Source organism: Typopeltis vanoorti, chromosome 12 (genome assembly GCF_054136105.1).
Source record: "Typopeltis vanoorti isolate ZY-2024b chromosome 12, IOZ_Tvanoo_1.0, whole genome shotgun sequence".
NCBI lineage: Eukaryota > Metazoa > Arthropoda > Arachnida > Uropygi > Thelyphonidae > Typopeltis > Typopeltis vanoorti.
Genome location: NC_143560.1, coordinates 80,397,967 through 80,421,704, shown reverse-complemented (window position 1 = coordinate 80,421,704; position 23,738 = coordinate 80,397,967). Strand labels below are relative to the sequence as shown.

The window sequence follows — 23,738 nt, the reverse complement described above, 5'->3', positions numbered from 1 at the left end:
CACACCATATAACTGCAGCGTATTGAATAGCTTCTCTCTTGGCACCTTGTCATATGCCTTTTCCAAATCGACAAAACTTAAATACAGATCTTTGTTATATTCCCATGCTTTCTCGACTATTTGTCGTAAAGTGAAGATCTGATCCTGACAGCCTCTATTTGGCTTGAATCCAGCTTGTTCTTCACCAAGCTTTTCTTCCACAATTCTTCTCAACCGTTTCTCAAGTATACTTGCATAGATCTTGCCAGGAACACTCAGTAGGGAAATACCTCTGTAATTCTCACATTCAGTTTTATTTCCCTTTTTATATATGGGTACTATGAGAGCTCTACTCCAATCATCGGGAATTCGTCCCTCTGTCCAGGCTTTCTGAACTATGCAGTGCAGCCACTGGAAGACTCTTATACCACCATACTTCAGCATTTCTGGTCGAATATCATCTACTCCTGCTGCCTTTCCACATTTCAAGCCTTTGATGGCTTTTTCTACTTCAAGTATGGATATGTATTCCTGACTGCATGCCTGGTCAGTGTTTTTTATCACTGTGCTGTCATCACTGCTTGTTTCATTTAGCAGTTTTTCAAAGTAATTACTCCATACTTCAAGGATATCTTTTTCTCCTGTTTTCATTTCACCTTTATCATCTCTAATTCCTTTTACAGCACTCTTTCCTCCATTCCTAAGCTTCTTCAACAACCTCCAGAATATTTTGCCACCTTCTTGATATTTATTTTCTATATTCTTGCCAAAGTCCTCCCATGACTTTTGTTTAGCTAGTTTTACACACTGTTTAGCTTTCTTACATTTGTCTCTGTATTCTGTAAGAGTAAAAGCTGCCTTATTTGCCAGGAACTTTTGATATGCTTTCTTCTTTTCCTTCACTGCCTCTTTAACTTCCTGTGTCCACCAGGGAGTTCTGATTTTTTTATCCTTGCACACAACCTCACCACATGCCTCTCTGGCAGAATCAAACAATGTTTCCTTCAGAGTTTGCCACTGAATCTCCAAGGTTTGATTCCTGTTCTCAAACTCTTTCATTTTCTTTTCAATAATATTTCTGTATTTTAGTCTACAGTTCACATCTGAGAGCTGCTCAACTTTTATTCGCTTTAAAACTTTCTTACATGTTATTCTTTTCAATATGAAATTCAATTTTATCCTGCTCAAGACTAAATAGTGATCACTTCCAATTTCAAATCCTCTGTACACTCTGGTGTCCTGCACCAGGAAGAAAACATCACTATCAACAATAACATAGTCAATGAGACTTTTCTTATTCCTAGCCTCTTCTCTCCATGTGAATTTGTGCACATTTTTATGTTGGAACATGGTGTTAGTAATAACCAGTCCATGTCCTGAGCAGAAATCCAACAGATATTTTCCATTATTATTAGCTTTGCTCTTTTCTCCAAATTTTCCCAAAATATTTTTGTATGTCTCACAATCATTTCCTACTGTACTATTTAGATCCCCAACAAGGACCAACTTTTCCTTTTTCATTGTGTCAGTTGCTTTTTCTAAAGCCTCAAAAAATTCCTCCACTTCTACCTTAGTAGAACCTTCTGTGGGACCATAGGCACAAATAAGTCTCATTGTCCAGTTCCCCATTCTCATATTTGCCCACATTACTCTACTTGAGACTGACTGACTGCCATTCAAGAAGATTAGCCTCGTATTTTGTGTTGAATACTATGGCTACTCCTTCTTTTCCTTGATTGTCATTGCCTGAATATAACATTTTGTATTTATTGCTCAGAAAGATCTCACCAGTTTTGGTCTTTTTTGTTTCAGTCACCCCTATTATGTCGATCTGGTACTTATCTAATTCCTCAGCTAGCTCCATTTCTTTGCCATTCAGGCTTCTTACATTGATAGTACCGATCTTTAACTCTGGTGATGTTGAGTTGGGGTTTGTTTTCAGATTTGTTCCAGTAGCTGACTTTTCGCTGTTCGCCCTGGTTCCCTGGCGAAAACAACGGGGGCCTTGTTTAACCGGGCGACGCCCCAGCCGGCATGAAATTTTGTCATGTTGTACCATCATTTTTTATTTTGGTTTAACCAATAAGAATACAATTTGGTCGGCTAAATCCCAAATTGCCAGTCCATCCTCGTTCGTTCAGTATCAAAGTAGATACCCAACAAGGTGCACCACGAGAAGGTGAGGATTGGACATTAGGTCAGAAGCCCTGGTCGGTTCTCCACATTCCTTTAAAGGCTATGTGGAGGTCTCCTCTCAGTTATATAGCTTTGACCCTTATAAAACTCAACATTATTAAAGATTTTGAAGGTGGAATGAAAATTTGTGAGGCTAGCAAAGAAGTTTGATCTACAGGAATCCGCAGTAAGAACAATCATAAAAGAAAGGTTTACAGATTTTGTAGGTGATAGATTCTAACAAGGAATGAATTGTAGCCACAAGGTAAGGAATAAAAAAAAATCATTGGCTTGCTATGAAGAAATTTTGTGTGACAAGAAAAAGACTTTTTACCGTCAAACAAATCTATTAGATTTTATGAAACCATTGACATCGAAATAACTTTCTTTTTTTTATGTATGAAAAACTACAATTATGATTATATTTCTTAAAAAATATAGATGTTTTTGTAAACCAAAATATTAGTTAATTAGTCCCAATTAACTAATATTTTGTATGTTTGTATGCAAAATTATACCCGAGTTACGCGAATTCGACTTACGTCCTTTTTGTTGGTCTCACCGACTGCGTAACTTCAGGAGTTACGCAGTCGGTGATTTGTTCCCTGTCTTTTAACTGGCTACTGACAATTCCCTTGTTAGTAGCTAGATAGAAGTGCCTTGAATAGAAACCTTGTACTTTTTGATTTAAACCTCAGTATAAGATCAGAAGTAATTTAGAATTAGATTGTTGGGAAATCTGTAAAGAAGAAACTACCAATCATGACATGTAGTAAACCAGAAAAAAAGCTAGTGATCCATTTGCAAAGGGCAGACCACAAAATGACTGCCTGCCAAGTAGACCTCTATGCCTGAACCAATCACTTGCCTATGTAATGTCAAGAGCAATCAAGTTTCTCCAAATAGAGAGGTGGGAAGTGATCGTCAGGAGATTGGCTGTGGACCTAGAATGACAAAATCTATATTGCTAGTCACTATTTAGCTGGTGGTCTCCAGGTAGTGAAGTCATCTGCGAGTGACTTCTCTCATGTCCGAGAGGACTGAAGTAAGAACAATTATACAGTACTTTGTTGCTGATACCTATCACTCTTCCCTAGAATGGTATGAATATAGACCTGTCTCCATTTCATAGAATAGATGTCAGTCAAATAGGAAAGTTTGAGATATAGAATGGCTGCTAATTCTGGAGTACAAGTTTTTAGCACAATAGGAGGAATACTGTATGGACCAGATGATATTTTGGTATCTAAGCTATGACAGGTCGAAATATGGATGAACAAGAGTTGTGGCTGATGGCCATTGTTAGGGACCAGAAGGCTCAACTGCCATTTTGGAAGTAAGTTATCTACGAATGAACCAGATAGATTTTGGATATGAGATAGTCAGGACTTAGGACTGCAGTTATGCAGGTTGAACCTGTTGAGGGTGTGAAGAAGAACATTTATAAGGACTTTTTGACAGATTGTGAGCTCATACAAAAGATTTTCCTCCAAAAAGACGAGGTCTCCCCCTCCTCCTCTTTCTCTCTCTGTTACATGTACATATTTGGGGTATTGATTTTCAGTCAGTTTTATATTTGTCATCATAACATTTAAAATTAGCTTTGATTTGTCTCGCATAAGCAGTTTGAAATTAGAGCAGTACTTTCAATATTGATTACCATATTTATTCAAATATAACTTGCACTTTTTTCCCAAAAATTAAAGTTAAAAGGTTGTGGTATGAGATATATGCAGGGATTTTCAGAAACTAAAGTTTTTCAGGAGAAAAATTAAATTGATGTTTATAATTAAATCCTCAGTATTTCTTATAATTTATAATTGCTAACATTATTTATAAAATGAATGCATTTAAATTTTAATTATCAATGATTTATTCAAATATATCAATGATATATTTGAATCTTTAGCAACACTGCTTCTGTAGTTAAATTAAAACAAACAGTTTCATTATTGCTTGTTCTTTTATCATTTCAGAATCATAAGATGACCACAATTTTAAAAAACTGAAAATGGGTATGACTTACCAAGAATCTCCTATTCACTATCGCTACTTCTGGCCTTGAGAGTGGTTTGATCGTGTATATTGTCAAGGTCATCTACCCTAATAGTGTCATCTTCGTTCCCATCCAGGGCATTAGAGATGTTGGTCAGATGGCTACATCGGTCTTAACATTCAAAAGTTGCTTTACCCTATTAACACGTTCACATTAGGAAGTGTTTCGCACGTTTATCATACTGATGGAACTTCTCATTACCATTTTTGTTCTGCTTCTGCATTGTGCAGGTGGGCTGAACAGATGCAAAGTTTATATGGCATGTTAGTTGCAACTGTTCCAGTAGAATTTTATTACTGCTTATTTGTTTGCAGCTTCTGTGTCAGGCTGGCAGGCAGCCTTACTGACAAAAATTTAGGTGGCATGTTAGTTGAACTCTTGGGTAAGATTTTATTTCAAGTTAGCTTTGTAATCTGTCTTAATGACATCGAAAATTTCAAAAGATTGCATGACTCAACGATGAAGGCATGCCAACAGCTGTTGAGTTGAAATTCTGATTCTCTTCAACTGAATTCCAAAATATCTGAAACTGCCATAACAATATTCACTATCTTATTTCTTAAAATTTTAAACTTTTTTCATGTGTGAGTTATATGCAAAACTTTTTAATTTCTTTTTTCGTAAAGTAAGATCAAGGGTGCGATATACACAAGGGCAAGTCATATTCGAGTATATACAATATATTTATGTCATGGATAAAGTTTTTTGTTTTAAAAAAAAAACTACTTGTATATCTTTTAAAGTAGTCAAATATATTTAATTTCATTTCTTGCAGGTTCAGACAGGGTTTGGCCGTACTGGAAGTCATTACTGGGGTTTTCAGACTCATGGAGTTATGCCAGATATTGGTAAAAAGAATATTTTTGTCTTTAATGAAACTGCAGTTTAATTTATTTTCATAATTGCATTTAATGGTATGAATACAGCACAGAGAAATAATTAAACAAGTTTAATGTGATGTTTGCTTCCTTCAGTATTTTGCCTCATCAATTTATGTTAGGTTAGATACTATAATTTATATTAGATTAAATACTGTAATTTATGTTAGATTAAATACTATAATAACCTGACATAAAATTAAATAAATTTGTGGTTAGGCTTTTGTCTTGTTTTCTCTCCCCCCTTTTTTTATCAATTACATCATCTCCATTAGTTCAGATGATGATGTAATTTATAAACATGCATTAAAATCCGTACATTTTTTCTAATCTATAAAGGAACCTGTGGCATAATTCTAAAACAACATACTTACATGATTATCACAGTAATAAACTTTAATGAAAGTACAAATATTTTGTACTGAAAATTTGCGTGGTAGTGGGGTACTGCTTATGATACGTGACGACTTATGTCCTCTAAGAGTGGAGGCTTTGGAAAGCAGTGAGACAAATGATTTTGAGAGCATATGGTTTGAGGTAGAGGTGGGCAAGACAGGATATTTAGTGGGATATTGTTGCTACAAAACCAAGAGCACAGAGGGTGGGGACCAGGAAATGTTTAGACAGTTGAGCTTGGCAAGTGCAAGAAGAATGATTATCATGGGAGATTTTAACTACAGTAGTATAAATTGGAGAGAGAGAGGAAGATGCATGTAGCAGTAAGGGAATTGAATTTCTAGAATTCTTAAGGATCAAATGGCAACAGGGAACTAGAGGTTCAAGAGTTTTGGATTTGGTCATAGCATCAGAAGAGCTGATAATAACTGAGATGACATCTCCCACCAGTTGGAGAGAGTGACCATGTGGTTTTTACTTGGAAGATGAATACACATGCAGGAGTATCAAAGAGACGGGAACGTATGTGGAATTATAACGCAGGTGATTATAATAGTCTTAGACATCAACTTGGGGAAGTTTCATGGAGGGAGGAATTGGAAGGCTGGGATATCATTAGCACTTGGGAAATTGTGAAGGAATATTTGTTAGCAGCAATAGTAAACTTTATTCCACAAGTCAAGAGGACACAATTTGGAGTAAATTGGATGACAAACAATAATATACAGGAACTGCATGTGAAGAAGAAGCTATAGAAGAGATATAAGGAAACAGGTGAAGAGAGGATGCATGAAGAATATAAGACACAGGCCAGAAGAGTGACTAGTGTGGTAAGGAAAGCGAAACTGGAATATGAGAGGAGATTGGCCCTAAGAACCAAAGAAAATCCTAGGGAATTTTTTAGCTATATGGCCAGTAGGAGGAGAAATGACTGTGTAAGAATGATATTGTGGGATAAAAATGGGAATAGAGTGACTGATGCAGAGGACATAGTGGAATTGTTCAATGACCACTTTATTGGAGTATTTCATCCTGGAGGAGTAAATTTTAATACTAGAGGGATAGGGGAGGTTCAAGGTTTAGAGGTGCAGGAGGAGAGTGTGTTCCAAATACTGAGTACTCTGGATGTCAGTAAAGCTGTGGGACTGGATGGTATTTCACCACGTGTTTTGAGAGAATGTGCTAAAGAAATGACAGCTCCTTTGACCTGGCTTTTCAGTGAAAGTCTGGCTGCGGGAAAAGGTGCCCATGGAATGGAAGGAAGGTAAGATAGTGGCATTGCATAAGGGTGGTAACAGACTGCAAGTGTCAAATTATAGGCCAGTTTGTGCATCATCAGTAATTGTTAAGATCTTGGAGAAAGTAGTGAGGGACCGTATACAGCACTGGGCAGATGAGGGTAATGTTATCTGTGAGATTCAACATGGATTTGTGAAGGGGCGCTCTTGTTTTAGCAATATGCTAGCCTTTTATAATAAAGTTACAAGAACATTAGATGAGGGAAAGGCATATACTGCAATTTTCTTAGACTTAGCGAAGGCATTTGACAGGGTGCCACATGATAAGCTGATATTTAAGTTGCAGCACATGGGTCTTGATGTCAGATTGGTCAACTGGATTCAGGATTGGCTGTCTGATAGGTATCAGAGAGTTGTGTATGGTGGAGCAGTTTCAAGGAGGCAGAGGGTTACAAGTGGGGTCCCACAGGGCTCAGTACTGGTGACCTATATTGTTTAACCTTTATATCAGTGACATTGCCAGTGGATTGCAAGGGGATATTCAGTTGTTTGTGGATGATGCGAAGCTGGGAAGGATTATTAGTCATAGTGCAGATGTGGTAGCCCTGCAAGAGGATTTAAATAAGCTAGATAGATGGGCAAATGAATGGGGGTGTCAGTTTAATGCAGCAAAATGTAAGGTCTTGAGGTTTGGGAAACATCGATTGGATGCTGCATACTCAATGGGAGGAGTTATACTGGAGGAAGCAGGGGAGACAAGAGATCTGGGGGGCTGATGATTGATAGAAACCTGAAATTTAGGGGACATATTGCAAAGGTGGTGAAGGTAACACAGAGGATTGATGCAATTATGAGAAGGACACTGACCTGCAGAGATAAAAGGGTTATCATTCCGTTGTATAAGTCTCTGATCAGACCACATTTAGACTATTGTTTTCAGATTTTTGTCCCCAGGATGTGAAGGGGATAAATTAACTGTGGAAAGGGTACAGAGACAGATGACAAAGATGGTTTCAGGACTGTACAAGGATAGTTATGAGGATCGGCTGAGGGAATGTGGACTGCAGAGTTTGATGGATAGAAGAAGGAGAGGTGATATGATTGAGACTTTTAAACTGTTGAGAGGTGGTTACAGGGTTGACACTGGGGAGTTCTTTCGCTTGGTTGAACAGTGAGAGGGAGTGATGAGAAGAGGCCATTCCTGGAAGTTACGAAAGGAAATTGTGAGCAAGAGGGTGAGGAGTGGTTTCTTTGCATGGAGGGTGGTTGAACCGTGGAATGCATTGCCTGATGGAGTGGTGAGAGCGAGAATGGTCAATGAGTTTAAGGAGTGGTATGATAGACTTTGTGTTTCTTAAAGGGGACCTCCTCTCGATGAGTCTTGACAGACTTTGTTTTTTAGGAAGGACCTCCCATGATCAGTCTTTTGACTCCGTGGAGGCCTGAATAATAATAATAATAAAAATAACAGTACAGAAACAACATGCAAATCAAAGAACAAGGAATACAAGGTTCAAACAGCAATCAGTTGTTTACCAATTAAAAGCAATTGCTGCATGCTAGAAATTGATATTAATAAATAACATTAAAACTATTCTTTACTGTTTACATAAAATGAGAATCTCCCAAACTTTTGGGAGGGAGTGTAGAAAGGCTTGTGTTCATTGTACATGTTGACTAATTTTGGTGGAATAATTATTTATTGATTTCTTGCTGATATTTCGCTGGTGTTATAACCAGCATCTTCAGAGCACAAAACACAGTTTGTCACAGTACGCGAGTCTACAACAACATGGTGTAATAATGGGACTAGTTTGAAAAATTGTAGCAACAACACAAAGACTAAAGTCCTAATTAGGTACCCTCTGTGTTAAAAAAAAAATCCCTCTATGTTAAATATGTTGAAATTAAAATTAAATTTGTTAATATGTTAAAAATTCCTTTATATTATTAAAAAAAAAACAGATAGAACAAACAGGTTATGTCTTAAGATATAATCTTAAGGAATCTTAAGACATACTAGTTATGTCTTAAGATTCCTTAAGATAACTTAAGTTGTCTCCCAAATCTATACAGCCATATTTGTTAAGATTCAGAGTATGTTTGAAGGCTAAAACTTTTAGCAGTCAGAGAGATTGTTCATAGAAGCAACAGAAGCTTTGAAACATACTCTGAATCTTAACAAATATGGCAATACTCATTCTCTCCCCCCCCCCCCACTGTACCAGAATCACCATGGAAAGCGGGAGACAGACCTGCACATAGTAGTCCGAATGAGCTCTTATGTGTTGTAAAGAGGCAAAATAACTTCCTTATCTTTACATATCAAGGTTTGTTTCAGCATTGCAAGTATTCTCTGAGTTGTATTTATAATCTTTGCTATATGACCCCTTGAACTACAACTTCCTGTCTACTAAAACTCTAAGATTCCTAGCCTGATCAGTTTCATCTAGCATAATCCCACCAATATAATGTGACATTGGATATCCAATACACAAAAAGTGAAGTAAAGTTGATAAAAGTAAAGTCATGCACTAAAATGCATGACTTTACTTTTATCAACATTGAACTGACATCCATTTTCACATGCCCACAATTCCAGCCTATTCAAATCATTCTGCAATACTGCATATCAAAAGCACTCCTAATTACCCTACCTATCTTTGCAGCATCATAAGTATCAAATGCTATTTTTAACATGATTATTGTTATTTGACACCTCCAAGGAGTCCAAAGACTCATCAGGAAAATCTTTCACGGAGACATGAAATATCTCCATGAAATACAGTTTGACGCAAAACTTCATGCAAATTCATTCATCATGAAAATCACTCATTTTAAATGCAACAAAAATGTCATAAGCACCAAACACATGTTGACACAAACAGACATAGTACAACAACTAAGCAAAATATCATGCTGCATTTTGCTAGGCTATTTCCCATTGTCGCCACTAGAATGATGCATATGAAGCATGCAGCTAATTGTGTTTGTTGGCACGATAATTCAAAAGTTTGGGAATTTCCCAGGCAAACCTTGTATGTAATTGAGAACACAAGGTTGACAGTGTCATATTTGATTGAATCATTCCAAGGATATGATTGTGAATGATGTGTTGCCTCTTCCCCCACCCAGTTGGTGTGTGTGTGTGTGTGTGTGAGAGAGAGAGAGCGTGCGTGCGTGCATAAGGTGACCACTTGGATGATGTCCAGCAATATGAATGAAGACTTCTGTGAGGAAAGGGTATGATTGTAGCTATAAGGTCAGGGAATAAGAAAATCTTAGAAAACAGCTTGGAATGAGCAGTCAGGTGGAAAGGAGATAAATGCTGCTTGGGTCCTGATTAAAGGCTATTTAATAGCAACAGTGTCTGTCTGTCTGAATATATTCTAGAGGTCAAAAGTGTAAATCAGGTAGGTGTGAAAATGGATGAATGACGGGATTATGCTTACAATCCAAAGGCATTGTAGATTATGGCATATGATCAATAATGGTGAGGATCAGGTCAGGAAGGTGATTCAGTTATTAAGGGCAGCAAAAGTGTAGTTTGAGCAGAAATTAGCCAATCAGGTCAAGAAGAATCCTGGAGAGTTCTTTTGATACATGACAAGAAGAAAGAAAGAGCGATTATGGTAAGATGGTGGAAATGGTAGATTGGTAACGCTATAGAGGATATAACTGAGACATTTAGTGAGCCATTCATCAAGGTATTTCATTCTCATAAGTGTGATATCATGAGAAGCTTGAGTATAGAAGGAATGAAAGGGGATGGACTGACGGAGAAGTAGCACATATATGAGGAATGAAATTAACATGATATCAATAAGACAATAGAACTCGATGGCATCACTATGTCTTGAGAGAATGCCCCATGTGCCTGCTTATCAAGAGTATTGCAACAGGATAAGTCCCAAGGAGACAAAATTGTTTCACTTCACAAAGTTAGTGATAAGATTGAAGCTACAAACTATAGGCCAGTCTGTATATTGAGTTGGGGTTAAGGTGTTGGAGAGGGCTAGAATCTGGAACTGAGTTGACAATAGCAGCATTCTTTATGATAGTCAGCATGAGTTTGTTAAAAGCAGGTTTTGGAAGACCTAAATAAACTGTGTAAGTAAGCAAGTAAGTGAGGTTGTGAGATTTGGTAGGTAAGGTTGAAATGCAAAGCATACAATTGGTGAGAGAAATTATGAATAAGGTGGAGGAAATGAAGTTTAGCAGTCTTGAAGTTTATTGGTCACATTGCTAAAATTGTGAAGACATCGCATCAGATAATGGCAACAATGAAGAGGACCCTGACATGTAAAGGGAAAAAGTTATGGTTCCATTGTATAAGATCTTGTACTGGCTGTATATGGTTTATTGTGTACAGATTTGGTCACCTGGTTTTTGTGGAGATGAGAATATATTAGAAAGGGTCCACAGACATTTGACTAAGCTAAGTTGATTTGTGGAATGTAGAGTATGAAGACAGATTAAATGAATGCTGTATGTAAAGCCCCATGAATAGGAAAAAGAGTGGGAACATGATTGAGACATATAAGTTGGAAGGGACTGTTAGCAGATTAATATGAAAGAGATTTTTATAAAATGTAAATGGGGGATAGAACAGGAGACCATCCCTGATTGTCTCCTGGAAGCTGTATAATATGGGTGTGAGCAAGATTATGAGGAGTGTCTTTGCAGATTCTTCGATAATGTTTTGTATGATTCTACCATTGATGCCATCTGTTCCCTCCTCTAATTTTTCTCAGATCTCACATAACTGAGGTTTATAATCTTTGAACAACTGTTTTATTTCTAATCCAACTCTTAGATTCATAAGCTGAAATTGATTTGAACATTGTCTTGTATACACATGTTGAAAATTTATTTATCACTAGGTTAGACTATAATAGATTTAGTTTAATCCTTTATCCCAGTGAGAGCAAACAAAGTTTGCGCCTGAAAATATCTTCAGGACTAAATATAGTGTTGTACTATCTTATCCAGTAAGTAATTTAGTCCTGAAGATATTTTCAGGCGCAAACTTTGTTTGCTCTCACTGGGATAAAGGATTAAACTAAATCTATTATAGTCTAACCTAGTGATAAATAAATTTTCAACATCTTTCTCTAAATCCAGAGTAATTTTTAAAAAAGGTGATAAACCTTTTGGCAACTCCCATAGGCACAGATGACTTGCTACTGCTTCTGCCTGGTATCTCCAGCTCTGGGCCTGGCTCCCACTGAAGAGACCTCAATAAAGGTCGAAACTAGTCTGGGTAGATGGCCAATCCCTTTAATGCATAACAGTATACATATCCACATAGGAAATGTGTTTTGCATTATGGGAGATACTGGGTTAGAAGTGCCTGGTAGCTTGCTCCACCTTTGCCACGAGTTGCCTTGGTGTTGCACTACTTACTGGATAAGATAGTACAACACTATATTTAGTCCTGAAGATATTTTCAGGCGCAAACTTTGTTTGCTCTCACTGGGATAAAGGATTAAACTAAATCTATTATTGTATACACATGGTTTTTTAACCAATTTCTCTCTTATTCTATTTTACAGATAGTTGTTTTTAAACTAATTTCTCTCTCTCTTATTCCATATAAATTTATCAGTTGACTTCTTAGCATACCAGATTTGCTTATTTTGTTATGTTTCCATATTTATGCCATCTTCACTAAAAATTATGCCTAAATAGCTGAAATACTTTACCTGTATTATAAGTTCTCTATGGAGAATGCAGATGTTTTACATTCCTGCCTATTTTCATAGTTCCTGTCTTTTTATTGCTGATTTTCATGTCAAATGTGTTACAACAGTTATTCAATTTAAAGAATCCTGAAGATCCTGCATTTGATTTATCTCATCTCATCTTCCTTTTACCCTCTTTTACCATGCGGTGTTGAGGGTTTATTAATCATCGGACCTCAAGCCGTTCACAGGATAAAGTGGTCAGCCCTACGTCCCGGTGTATCCTATGTTCTGTAGCATTGAGTTCTCAAGGCCAGTTTGCCTGCTTTGTGGAATGAAAAACCCCAGAATAAACTGGGGAAAAAACCATACTGTCCACGCCCAAGACTGGCTAACTTGGCTATGGCCGAGGAAGATCCTTCAGCTCCTCACGTCACCGATGGGAATTGAACTTAGGACACTCTTTCCCCAGGCATATGGTTGCGAAGCGCACAACCACTAGGCTAACCGTGCGGACATTTGATTTATTTAAAAATATAATATCATTTGTAATATCTGATTCTGATATCAGAATTACACTTGATTTTACATCTTGTACCTCTTTCAATTATTCTAACTGTTGACTTAAATATAAATCTAGATATTGCTCTGTATAATGTACCATTCACCTTATCATAACTATAGTTTTATGAATAGCATTTCTTGTGACAGTTTATCGTGTGTCTTTTCTAGATTTACCAAACTTAAATACAGAACCTTATTGCATTTCCACAATTTTTCTGCTATTTGTCTTAAAGGGAAAATCTCATCTTGGCAACCCCTATTTAGTCTGAACCTAGTTTGTACTTCTCCAAGTTTCTCTTCCATAATTTTTCTTAGCTTTTTTTCACGTATGCTTGTATAAAACTTACCTGTAACACTCTGTAGAGAAAGTCTTTATAGATCTCACATTGTTTTATTTCCCTTTTTTTTGTAATGAGTACTAAGAGAACTCTACTTCTGTCTATCATAATTTTACCTTCTGAATTATAGTTCACTATAAAAGTAACTTATAATAGTAGTTTCTGTTTAATAGGCATTCTATATGTGAACTGTTAAGTTCACACATAGAATGCCACCTATTAAACATGACCACTTTAAGGTGGTCATGTTTAATAGGCTCTCTGAATATGACATCACAAGAATATTTAGTATTATACTGGGAACTAAGTAACAAAAGTCTCTTTCCTTTATAACATAATGCAGTAGCAGGTTAAGTTAATTCTTGATGATCTAAAAGTTATCATGTAGTACAATTTAATCATTTAATTAAAATAATGAGTATATCTTCATTTCAAGCAATTTTCTCTCTCTCTCTTTTAACAGTCACTATGGCCAAAGGTATTGGAAATGGATTTCCTCTAGCTGCTGTTATCACTACTCCAGAAATTGCAAACTCTTTGAAAGGTGCTTTGTTCTTTAACACCTTTGGTGGAAATCCAGTTTCTTGTGCAGTGGGTTCTGCAGTGCTTGATGTGAGTATAGCTAAATTCAAATTTTTTTCACTTGTTAGTTTTTAAATATTCAAATTATTAATATAGTCATTCTTTATCATTAATTATTTGGCTTTGATAAGTCTGTTTTTTGTAAAAAAAAAAAAAAAAAAAAAATCTGTTGAGATCACATTTAGTCTTTAGAGTAGGGTTTACAGTTTATCTAACTTAAACACCTGTCCATATTGCTGATGTTCTTTGAAATTCAGTCTTTCATAGGTGCAGTTATCATTAAAAAATAAATTACAATGACTGTGATTTGTAAAATGAATTTAATAGCATATGAAGATAAGAAAAAAGTTATAAGTATTCATGTTGCGAAGAAAATTGTATAAGAAAGTTTTATAATGATTTCTCTTGACTTTGATTTCTCCAAATATTATTGGATAAAATGTGAAAGAGTTTGAAAACAAGAAACATCTTAGAGATTGGATGACAGACTCAGAAGAAAACATCAATTGATTTGTGCAGTGAGGCATGTGGTAAAATGGTCTGCAAGAACAGAAAAATCCAGACTCTATGATGGATGCAAGAAATTAAAGAGGTGGTCATGTTAAAAAGAAAGAATATAGAAAGTTCCTATCGAGTGGGACAGTGTGTGTGATCTGAGAGAGAATACTAAGAAAGGGAAGTAGTATGTAATAGTGTGTAAACAAAGGTCATGGGAATAATAATTGCTGGGTAATAATAAGAATTATTATTACATGGGCAACTCCATGGCTTCACCAGTGGAAGTTGTGGGTGGTTAGCAAGGGTGTTTGGAGTAGATATTTTGCTTGGAGGGTGGTGAAATAGGTTGCCGGAGGTTGTTTTCAGTGCTTCTTTAGCGAATGAGTTAGAGATAGGTATGATTGGTATTGTATGAATAATGTATCTCCCATGATGAATCGTCTGACTCCATGGCAATACCTGTATAATAATAATAATAATAATGATAATAATAAATATCAGGAAGGTGGCACTCTGGAGGCTATTGAAAAAAAGCTTAGAAATGAAGAAAAGATTAATGTAAATGTATACTTTTATATGGATATGGATCATATTAAGAAGGAAAGTGGCATAAACTCTGATATCAAAATTGGAGATGTCAATCTCAGTTCTTGATACATGATGCATTTGATGATGCTATACTCCTGAATAAATCAGGTACAACTCTGCAGTATTTCTTAACTATTGAATAGCCTGTTACAAATTTTGAATAGAAAGATGAAGGCTATGGAAAATTGCAGCAATACCAAAAACCTCAGTTGCATCCTGAATGAAAAAAAAACAAGTATAGTACTTCAGCTATTTAAATATACTGTTTTTTTTTTTTTTAAAGCAAAGATGACAAATTAAATATGGAAATAAACAATAGTATAAGAAAAGCTATTGGTAGTGAGTCAACTGAATAAATTTACATGGCATAAGAGAAAAATTAGTCAAAATACTAGCCTTTCTTTATACAAGGCAGTGTTCAAACCAGTTTTACTTTATGAATTTGAGAGCCTGGTTAAAAATAAAATAGTTGAATAAAGACAAGAAATCACACAGAGTTTGGAGAAAAATTATGGAATGAACAGAAGGCATCAGTGGTAGAATCATGTTAAAAATGAAGATATTTAACAGATTGTATTAAAAATGCAGAAAGGAATTTGACATTGTTAGCATTCTGGAATGCATGAATAGAGCTAATCTCAGGTGATGTGTCTTAAACAGATTTGAAAAGAGAAACTTAGCAAAACAGATATTTGATTTCAGAATGGTAAGAAAAACACCCAAAGCAGTTAGATTACAAGATTGAAATATAAGAAAGAAAAAAGGTTATCTCTGGAAACTGTATAAGGAGGGTGTGAGCAGAGGAATAAGTTCTTTGAATGGAGAGTGGCTGGTGAGTGGAATGCATTGCCTGAGTGTGTTGTGGGTGTAGACACATTGAATCAGTTTAAGGCACAGTTGGATGAGCATTGTGTGCAGTAGTGTGTACCTCCAACGATGAGTCTCTGACTCCATGGAGGTCAATTTTTTTTAAACACTTTATTATGTCTTGCACATATATAATAATTACATTATAAAGTTATAGAAATTACAAAATTTAAAAATTCTAAAAATTACACACATGTTTACAAACATGTTGTTGTAGTTTTTTTTTTATTTTTTTTTTATAACAATGAATGTCATACAGATTTTCCTTTTTTTATATAATGTGTTAATAATAGTTACTATAGATGGTAATTTATAGTTTGCAATTGAATAAGATTACATTTTTAACAGCATTTATACTATAAATTTAAAATCTTTATTTTAAAGATTTTAAATTTTAAAATTTAAAATCTTTAAAATACAACAGAATTTATAGTATAACAATATGTTATATTTTACAATTTTTGCTTTTAATATATTTTATAATAATTTTTTTTTTACTCTTTAGCTCCTATATATTTTATTATTATATTATTATTATTCTAAGAACCCTTTACGTCAAAGGATTAATTAATTAAATAATTATAATTTTTTTAACAACATTTATTGGCTAACAATAAGTTATATATATTTACAATTTTTGCTTTTAATGTATTTATGTGCTTTAACTATAGCACTTCAATGTAATAAATAATTTTTTTTTCTTTTTTTTTCTCTGTTGATCTCGATTGAGATGTAATGTTTCTGCTTGCATCCTCAAAGCTTTTTAATAAGCTTATCTGAGGATGACACTGGTTAGATATATATATATATATATATATTTTTTTTTATTGATTTGGCTGATGTTTGGGAGGTCAAATGAATGATCTGAAAGGCCCGATCAAAGTGAAATTGGTGATATATTCTGGTGTTATTGCATCTGTCTTGATGCAATAACATCAATAACTTGATGGTTCACATTCATTTTTATAGTGGTCTTCTTTTTGAACTATATAGGAGACTCTCTCTTTTTTTTTTTTTTTTTCACTGTCGCATCCTTTCTATGTCTTCTGAGCTTTTAATTTGTATTGGCTTTGAAGTTTGTGACTTCCTCAAGAATATCTTGGCATCTCTGATCCACAAAAATTGGTAATTTTTTTCTGTTTTGGCTTTTCTTGCTTGGTACAACAGATTCTGGTTGAATGGTGTTAATTATTCAGATAGGAAGATTGGTGTATTGTTTTGCAATGCATTCAAGTCCTTGGCAACTAGTGTTTTCTGTCTGCTGGCTTTTATGAGATTGTCTGTTGTGGACTTGCTTGTAAGACAAACTATGACTGGTGCAGGCAGGGCAAATCTTGTTTTTTTGCTCTTCCTAGGAATCCGATTTACGGTCTGAATGTCATTAAGCTGTAGGGGGGGGGGATATCAATTGCATCGCCTAATTTTATAACTACGTCTCTGAGGTTTTCTGTAGGTACAGTTTTAGGAAGATCGTTTATGATGAGATCTTTGTGTTGTTTACTGATTTAAACGTTTGTTGTAGTTTTAGATAATGAACTTCTTGATGGAGTTCGGATGTCTCTTTCATCAAATTGTGTTGCCTGTCATTTAGTGCATTAATGCTGATTTTAATGTCTTTTACATTTTGCAACACTTCTATCACTGCTAAATTTTTGACCATGTCTTCATATTTGCTAGATTTTTTTGTTATTTGTTCATTCTGTTTGTCAAAGAGTTCTTGCACAAGATCTACTAAGCTGGCTTTTAGAGTCTCTAGACTGTTTTCTATTAGTATATTTATAGAGTTGAAATTATAGGACTGACCTGCATTTTTTTGTCTGTTCAGTTCATCGTCTGATTTTGCCTCCAGTATAATCAGCTGCTTCATAGGTGGCTGCCTTAGGTGCGTTTCTTTGTTCTTCCTGCAGAGCAGGCATTTCCATTCCTCGCGTGTTGCATTGGATTTATGTTGCCAGGTTGTTTCTGAAAAGCCGGCACATTTTAAGTGTAGAATCCGACTGCATTTTGTACAGGTTATATTATTTTCGTCGGACGATAATTCTCCAGGCAACTGATACACTTCGTGACTCACCTTTCTTCCTTTGAGAAACTGTGGCGTGATCGTAAAGATGGCAACGTCCTTTGTTCTTCGCTCGCTGTTGACCATGGTCCTCTCTGTTCACTTTTCAACACTTCAAAATTTGGTTTCTTCTTAACCGGTTTTGGTGAATTTTATATCACTGTCTTTGGCATGACAAGTAGAGTTACTTGGGAACACTTTCAAATTAAAACCAGGAGTTGGAACTACTTTAAAACTATAAAAAGCTGGAGCAGCGATATCACCGTGCGCCCGTTCATATGCCTACACAGCACCCCACCATGTTAAATGTTAATAATAAAAAATTATTAAATGTTAAATATTAATAATAAGAATAATAAGATATGGTAATATTGGAGTACTAACAAATAAGACTAATTCACAGATAGTACTGTTGATAGTATTATATAAAAAAAATATAAACTTTATGATAAGTTTATATTTTTTCTGCAATCATAGTGCTAATCATAGTATCCTCTATCTATCCCTTGAGTGAATATCAAGAAATTGATCATGATGAAAAATTATATATAACAATAATTTTAATCTTTTAGCTTCCTTTTATGTAATTTCTAACTTTTATACTCAGGAGGGATATGAAACAATATGGCAAATAAGCAGCAGAGCTGCATTTATAAAAAACGATAAATTAATAAAAAAATTGATTATATTCCAATTACTCTGAAACCATACTCATTCAGCCAAAAAAAAGGATATGGTGATAATGGCTGACTGACTGTTATGTGGTGTTATTATATAGAGTTATAAAGAATATTCTTTCAAAATTTGGAAATGGCATGGAGCCATTCCATTCAATTTGGAATATTGCTGAAACTTCCCATGCTTTCTTACATAGCATTTCAAATCAGCAATTTGCTCCTGTGATTATTTTTGTTTTATGCCCTTTTATTGAAGAATAAGTTGAAGACAGATAAACAAAATGAATCACTTATTATTATTATTATTATTATTATTGTTCTGGGAAACTCCAAGGAGTCGACAGACTCATCGAGGGAGACCCTAACATCATGTCTGGAACAACTATTCAACATTCACACAGTATCTATCATATCTTGCATTGAACTCATTCACGGTCGTAGCACCCACAACAGACTCTGGCAGCTTATTCCACTCATTCACCACTCTCCAAGTAAAAAACCTAGCTCTAACACCCTTGTCAACCACGCTCTTGCCCAGCTTCCATGCATGGCCCCTACTCCTCCCACCACCAGTCATATTTTCAAAAATATCTTCTGGATCGATCTTATAAAAACCCTTCAGTAATTTGAATGTCTCAATCATATCACCTCTCCTTCGCCTAGCGTCCAATTTCTGCAACCCACAAATCCTCAACCTATTCTCATAAGGTTCATTCCACAGTCCTGCTATCATCTTGGTCACTCGTCTCTGGACCCTCTCCACTTCCTCCCCATCACGAAGAAACCCTGGTGCCCATAACTGGGCACAGAAGTCCATATGGGGTCTTATCAAGGCTCGATACAGAGGAACAACAACTTGTTTGTCTCTGCATGTTAAAGTATTTTTCATAAGCCAAGTGATTTGGTGAGCTGTTTTAGTCACTTTTGCAATGTGCCCCCTAAACTTCAACTCCCTATCCACCAGCACTCCCGGAGTACGGTTCCACGAATGCGATATACTGCTGCTGTTCTTTTCACCCCAAAGTGCATAACCTTACACTTTGCCACATTAAACTGACATCCATTTTTCCTAGCCCAGTCCTCCAAACCATCCAAATCATCCTGTAAAATTTTGACATCCTGTGCACTCACGATTGCTCTGCCCAACTTTGCATCATCAGCAAACAAGTGAACACTTCCTCTCAAATCCTTTCCAATATCATTGATGAACAAATTGAAAAGCAGTGGTCCAAGAACAGAGCCCTGCGGCACTCCACTAGTCACAAGACGTCTTTTTGACTCCACTCCTGAATAAACCACTCTCTGGTATCTCTCCTTCAACCACCCTCCTTTCCATCTTACCAACCCTATATCTATCCCCATCTGCTCCAGTTTACTGATTAGGGTTCCATGTGGTATCCTGTCAAAGGCCTTGGCAAGGTCCAGTAGTATCACTGTAAACCCATTACCCCTATCCAGTTCAGCCGTCACTGTGTTATAAAACATGAGCAAGTTACTGAGGCATGATCTACCCTTCACAAAACCATGTTGTCCCCCATACAATATCCCATTTTCATCTATCCAAATCTGTATTCTTTTCTTGACTAATTTCTCTAAGACCTTGACAATGATTCCTGATATGCTAATCGGTCGGTAATTTACAACGGCAGTCTTGGAACCACCGTTATGCAGTGGAACTATTTTCCCCTCCTTCCACCTGCTCGGGACTAACCCGGACCCGAGACTCAAATTAAACAAAATGGTCAAGGGTACTGACAATTCTTTAGCTGCTTCTCGTACTACACGAGCTGGTATACCATCCAATCCCACAGATGTATTGACATTGAGGTTATGCAATAGACTACTCACCTCCACTTCATTCACCACAATTCCCGTATAATCTACTGGTTTATTCGTTTCTGCAATGTCACCACCTGGATGATATATTCTTGCAAAGTGCTCACTCAGTAACTCAACTATCTCAACTGATTCAGTTACCTCCCTACCATCGGCATTCTTTAATATCATTCTGCCATGTACATTTTTCCTTTTACTTGCTGCATATCTAAAAAACTGTTTAGGATTCTCTTTAGCCTGCATGGCCAATGTTCTTTTGTAATCCTTTTTTGCTTTTCTTACCACATTCATCACCCTTCTGGCCTGCGCTTTATACCGTTCATGTGCCTGCCGGTCACCTTTCTCCTTAAATTCCCTCCATAGTTGTTTCTTTTTTTGCAGCTCAAGCTTAATGGTATTATTCATCCATTTAACCCCTACTTGATTTATTATTCGGACTCTAGGTATACAGTCAGCCATTGCTTCATGCAAGCACTTCCTAACTACCTTCCATGCACTATCAACTTCTAGTCCTTGCAGTTGTACATGCCATGGCACTGAGCCAATCAAACTCCTAAGCTTGTCATACTTTCCCGCCCGATAATTCCACATGTACCCTGTCTTAATTGAAAATTCTACACCTTTAGCCACCTCCCAAGTCAAGACCCTATGATCGCTCTCACCTATTGGTGGTAATGTGGTCATATTTGTTACAGCCAAATCCTCAGATGTAATTACTAGGTCAAGCACTCTCGGACCCCTAGTATTTTCCATTACATGCTGTCGCAGATAGTTATCCCTTAATAACTGCATAAAATCCAATTCCTTCCTCCCATGTGTCCTCTCCTCACTCCAATCAATGCGACCATAGTTGAAATCTCCCATAATAATCACCCTCCTTCCACTCATTTCTTCTATTTGCTTGTGCATACTGTCACCACCATCTTTTCCATCACCTGGTCTATAGCAGCACCCAATTGTAAATTTAGTTCTGCTAGCCACAATCTCACACCAAATGGCCTCAAATGTGCTCTTTTCTCTATCCTGCAATTCAACTTCCATTCTCCTTGGCTGTAGCTCATCAGCTATCATCAACAATACTCCTCCCCCCATTTTATTCTCTCTGTCATTCCTGAACACACTATACCCATCACATTCAATCCCACTAGCTATATCATCTACAGTCAGCCATGTTTCACTAATACCAATAACCTGTGGTCTGGAAGTGCCAACCATGGCCAAAAACTCTTCCTTCTTGTTCCTAATACTCCTAGTATTAGTGTACATGAATTTAAGACCCCCATTAGCCCCAACCCTACCTTGATGCCTTATATTAAGGTAGGGTTGGGGATTATATTCATTCTTACATTCAACTGCCTCCCTAAGGACTGTATATCTACTCCCCCCCCCCCTTAACAAATCTAGTTTCCCTGAATTTGCACATCCACTACATTCAGCAACACTCTCTCACTTCTTACATCATAACCATTCAAATGCAGGCCATCCATCTTATATAGATCCTTTCGCCCATCAAACTCACTCCACTCGTCATACATAACCCACGCATAAAGTCATTCGCAATTATGGCCCTCCTTTTAAACATTTCACTGTCATACCGTGGCAAAAGACTAATCATTCTAACTCTCTCACTCTTTTCTTTTGCTACCTCAAACTATGTAAAGAAAATACTTGCCGATAGTATTTTCACTCATTGCTTCATGAGCATCCTCAGTACAAAATCATAAGCTTAGATTTGGCATCACAAGTTTAGTAGAGTGGTGGTTCTAATCTCACCTTACTCTTATGTGCTAGGTTAGTGGCCTGTCACAGCCAACTAACTTCAGAGAAACTTTGTTAAAGCTGTGGTAGGGTGGTTAATCCTGTCTGTGAAGTCTGCTGTGTCTCTAACTTATGTATTTTCTCTGGTTTATTTGTCTGTCTAGCAAGATGAAAAAAAAACTAGTTTCTGTCACTTTCATATGAGATCAGCTAACTTGGCTTAGTTAGCATCACAAGTTTAGTTGATCAATGGCTCTACTAAATATCTCCTAAATATATGGCTCTACTATTATATTATTACATAAGAGTAAGTCTCAACTTACTCTTATGTTCTTGGCTAGTGTTCTGTCACAAACAAATAACTTGGCTTTATAGAAATTTAGTTAATGCTATGATAGAATTGTTAATCCTATCTGTGCAGTCTGCTGTGTCTGTAGCTTGTGCTTTCACTGGCTGATTTGTCTGTCTAGCAGGAAGAAAAACCCTAGTTTCTGTAACCTCCGTTTGAGATCAACTAACTTGACTTTAGTTGAAAAGCCCTTATAAGGATTCTTTGCATAGACAGTCTTTGCAAATGATAATATCCTTAAGTCTTTCAACCAAAGGATATTGTCATTTCTGACTGAGATATGGAGGCTGTAGTTCTAATAGTTAACTAAAATTCTAGTAAGTGATAAGAAACAAATTCACGAAAAAAATAAATAAATAGAAAGTTAACATTGATGAGAGGTGTTAAGTAATATTATTTCCCATGATGAGAGATCCTATGATATTCCATAAGATCAATTCTTGTTTTGCAATTTTACACAATAAGCTTTCCTGTAAGAAATATGTTTTAGTGCTATTGATTGTATGCTCTGCAAGTCCAGATTCCATTTCATGATACGTAATGAATGTTTTATGTTCTTCATGGAGTACCACTGTAGATCTCTTTGCTTTGCTGAAATGTGCAGACTATCTCTGATAGATGCTGGAATGTCAGTTGAGGAAGTTTGTGTTCCACTAATTCAGTGGAACACAAACTTCCTCAACTGAATAAATGAATATTTACAAAATCAATGAATTATTGCTTACTGACAAAACAAAATACAAGAATTGCAGTATTCCTACCTATGCACTTGGAGGTTCTTAAAGATATGGAACAGTCACATGCTTAAATTCTTGAGTCTTTGCAAACGGAGTGATATCATTAGATTAAATAGTAGATTTTCTTCTGTTTCCAATTGTAGAGTCAGTAGAACAAAGAGAGGAGTTCTAAAAAAGGAGTTCTAGAAGTTCTACAATTCACAGAGAATGAGGAGTTCTAAAAAAAAAGGAGAAACAATTAGTTTCAATTTCAGAAGTAAAATATATATCCTTGAATGAATGACATGATCATGTTTACAAACTCTTGGTGCTCTGTCAAAGCACTTTGGCAAAACTGTCAAAAACATAATCCAAATTGCAATGTCACTGCAAAAAACATGATCCAAAAATTTGAATGACACTAAAAGCTTAGAATGAATATCATGAAGAAATTAGTCAAACTTTTCATGACATAGTTGAATGATATGCAGAAAGCAGAC

General features: G+C 36.0%; 1 protein-coding gene across 1 annotated transcript in view; it reads left to right on the top strand.

Annotated features, from left to right (window-relative positions):
• LOC150100924 (alanine--glyoxylate aminotransferase 2, mitochondrial) overlaps positions 1-23,738 on the top strand; it is a 226,867-nt gene that overhangs the window by 143,644 nt on the left and 59,485 nt on the right. Inside the window, exons 9-10 of the mRNA XM_090401430.1 lie at positions 4,986-5,058; positions 13,772-13,920. Of these exons, the coding sequence (XP_090257556.1) occupies positions 4,986-5,058; positions 13,772-13,920 (222 nt within the window). The remainder of the gene's footprint in view (positions 1-4,985; positions 5,059-13,771; positions 13,921-23,738) is intronic.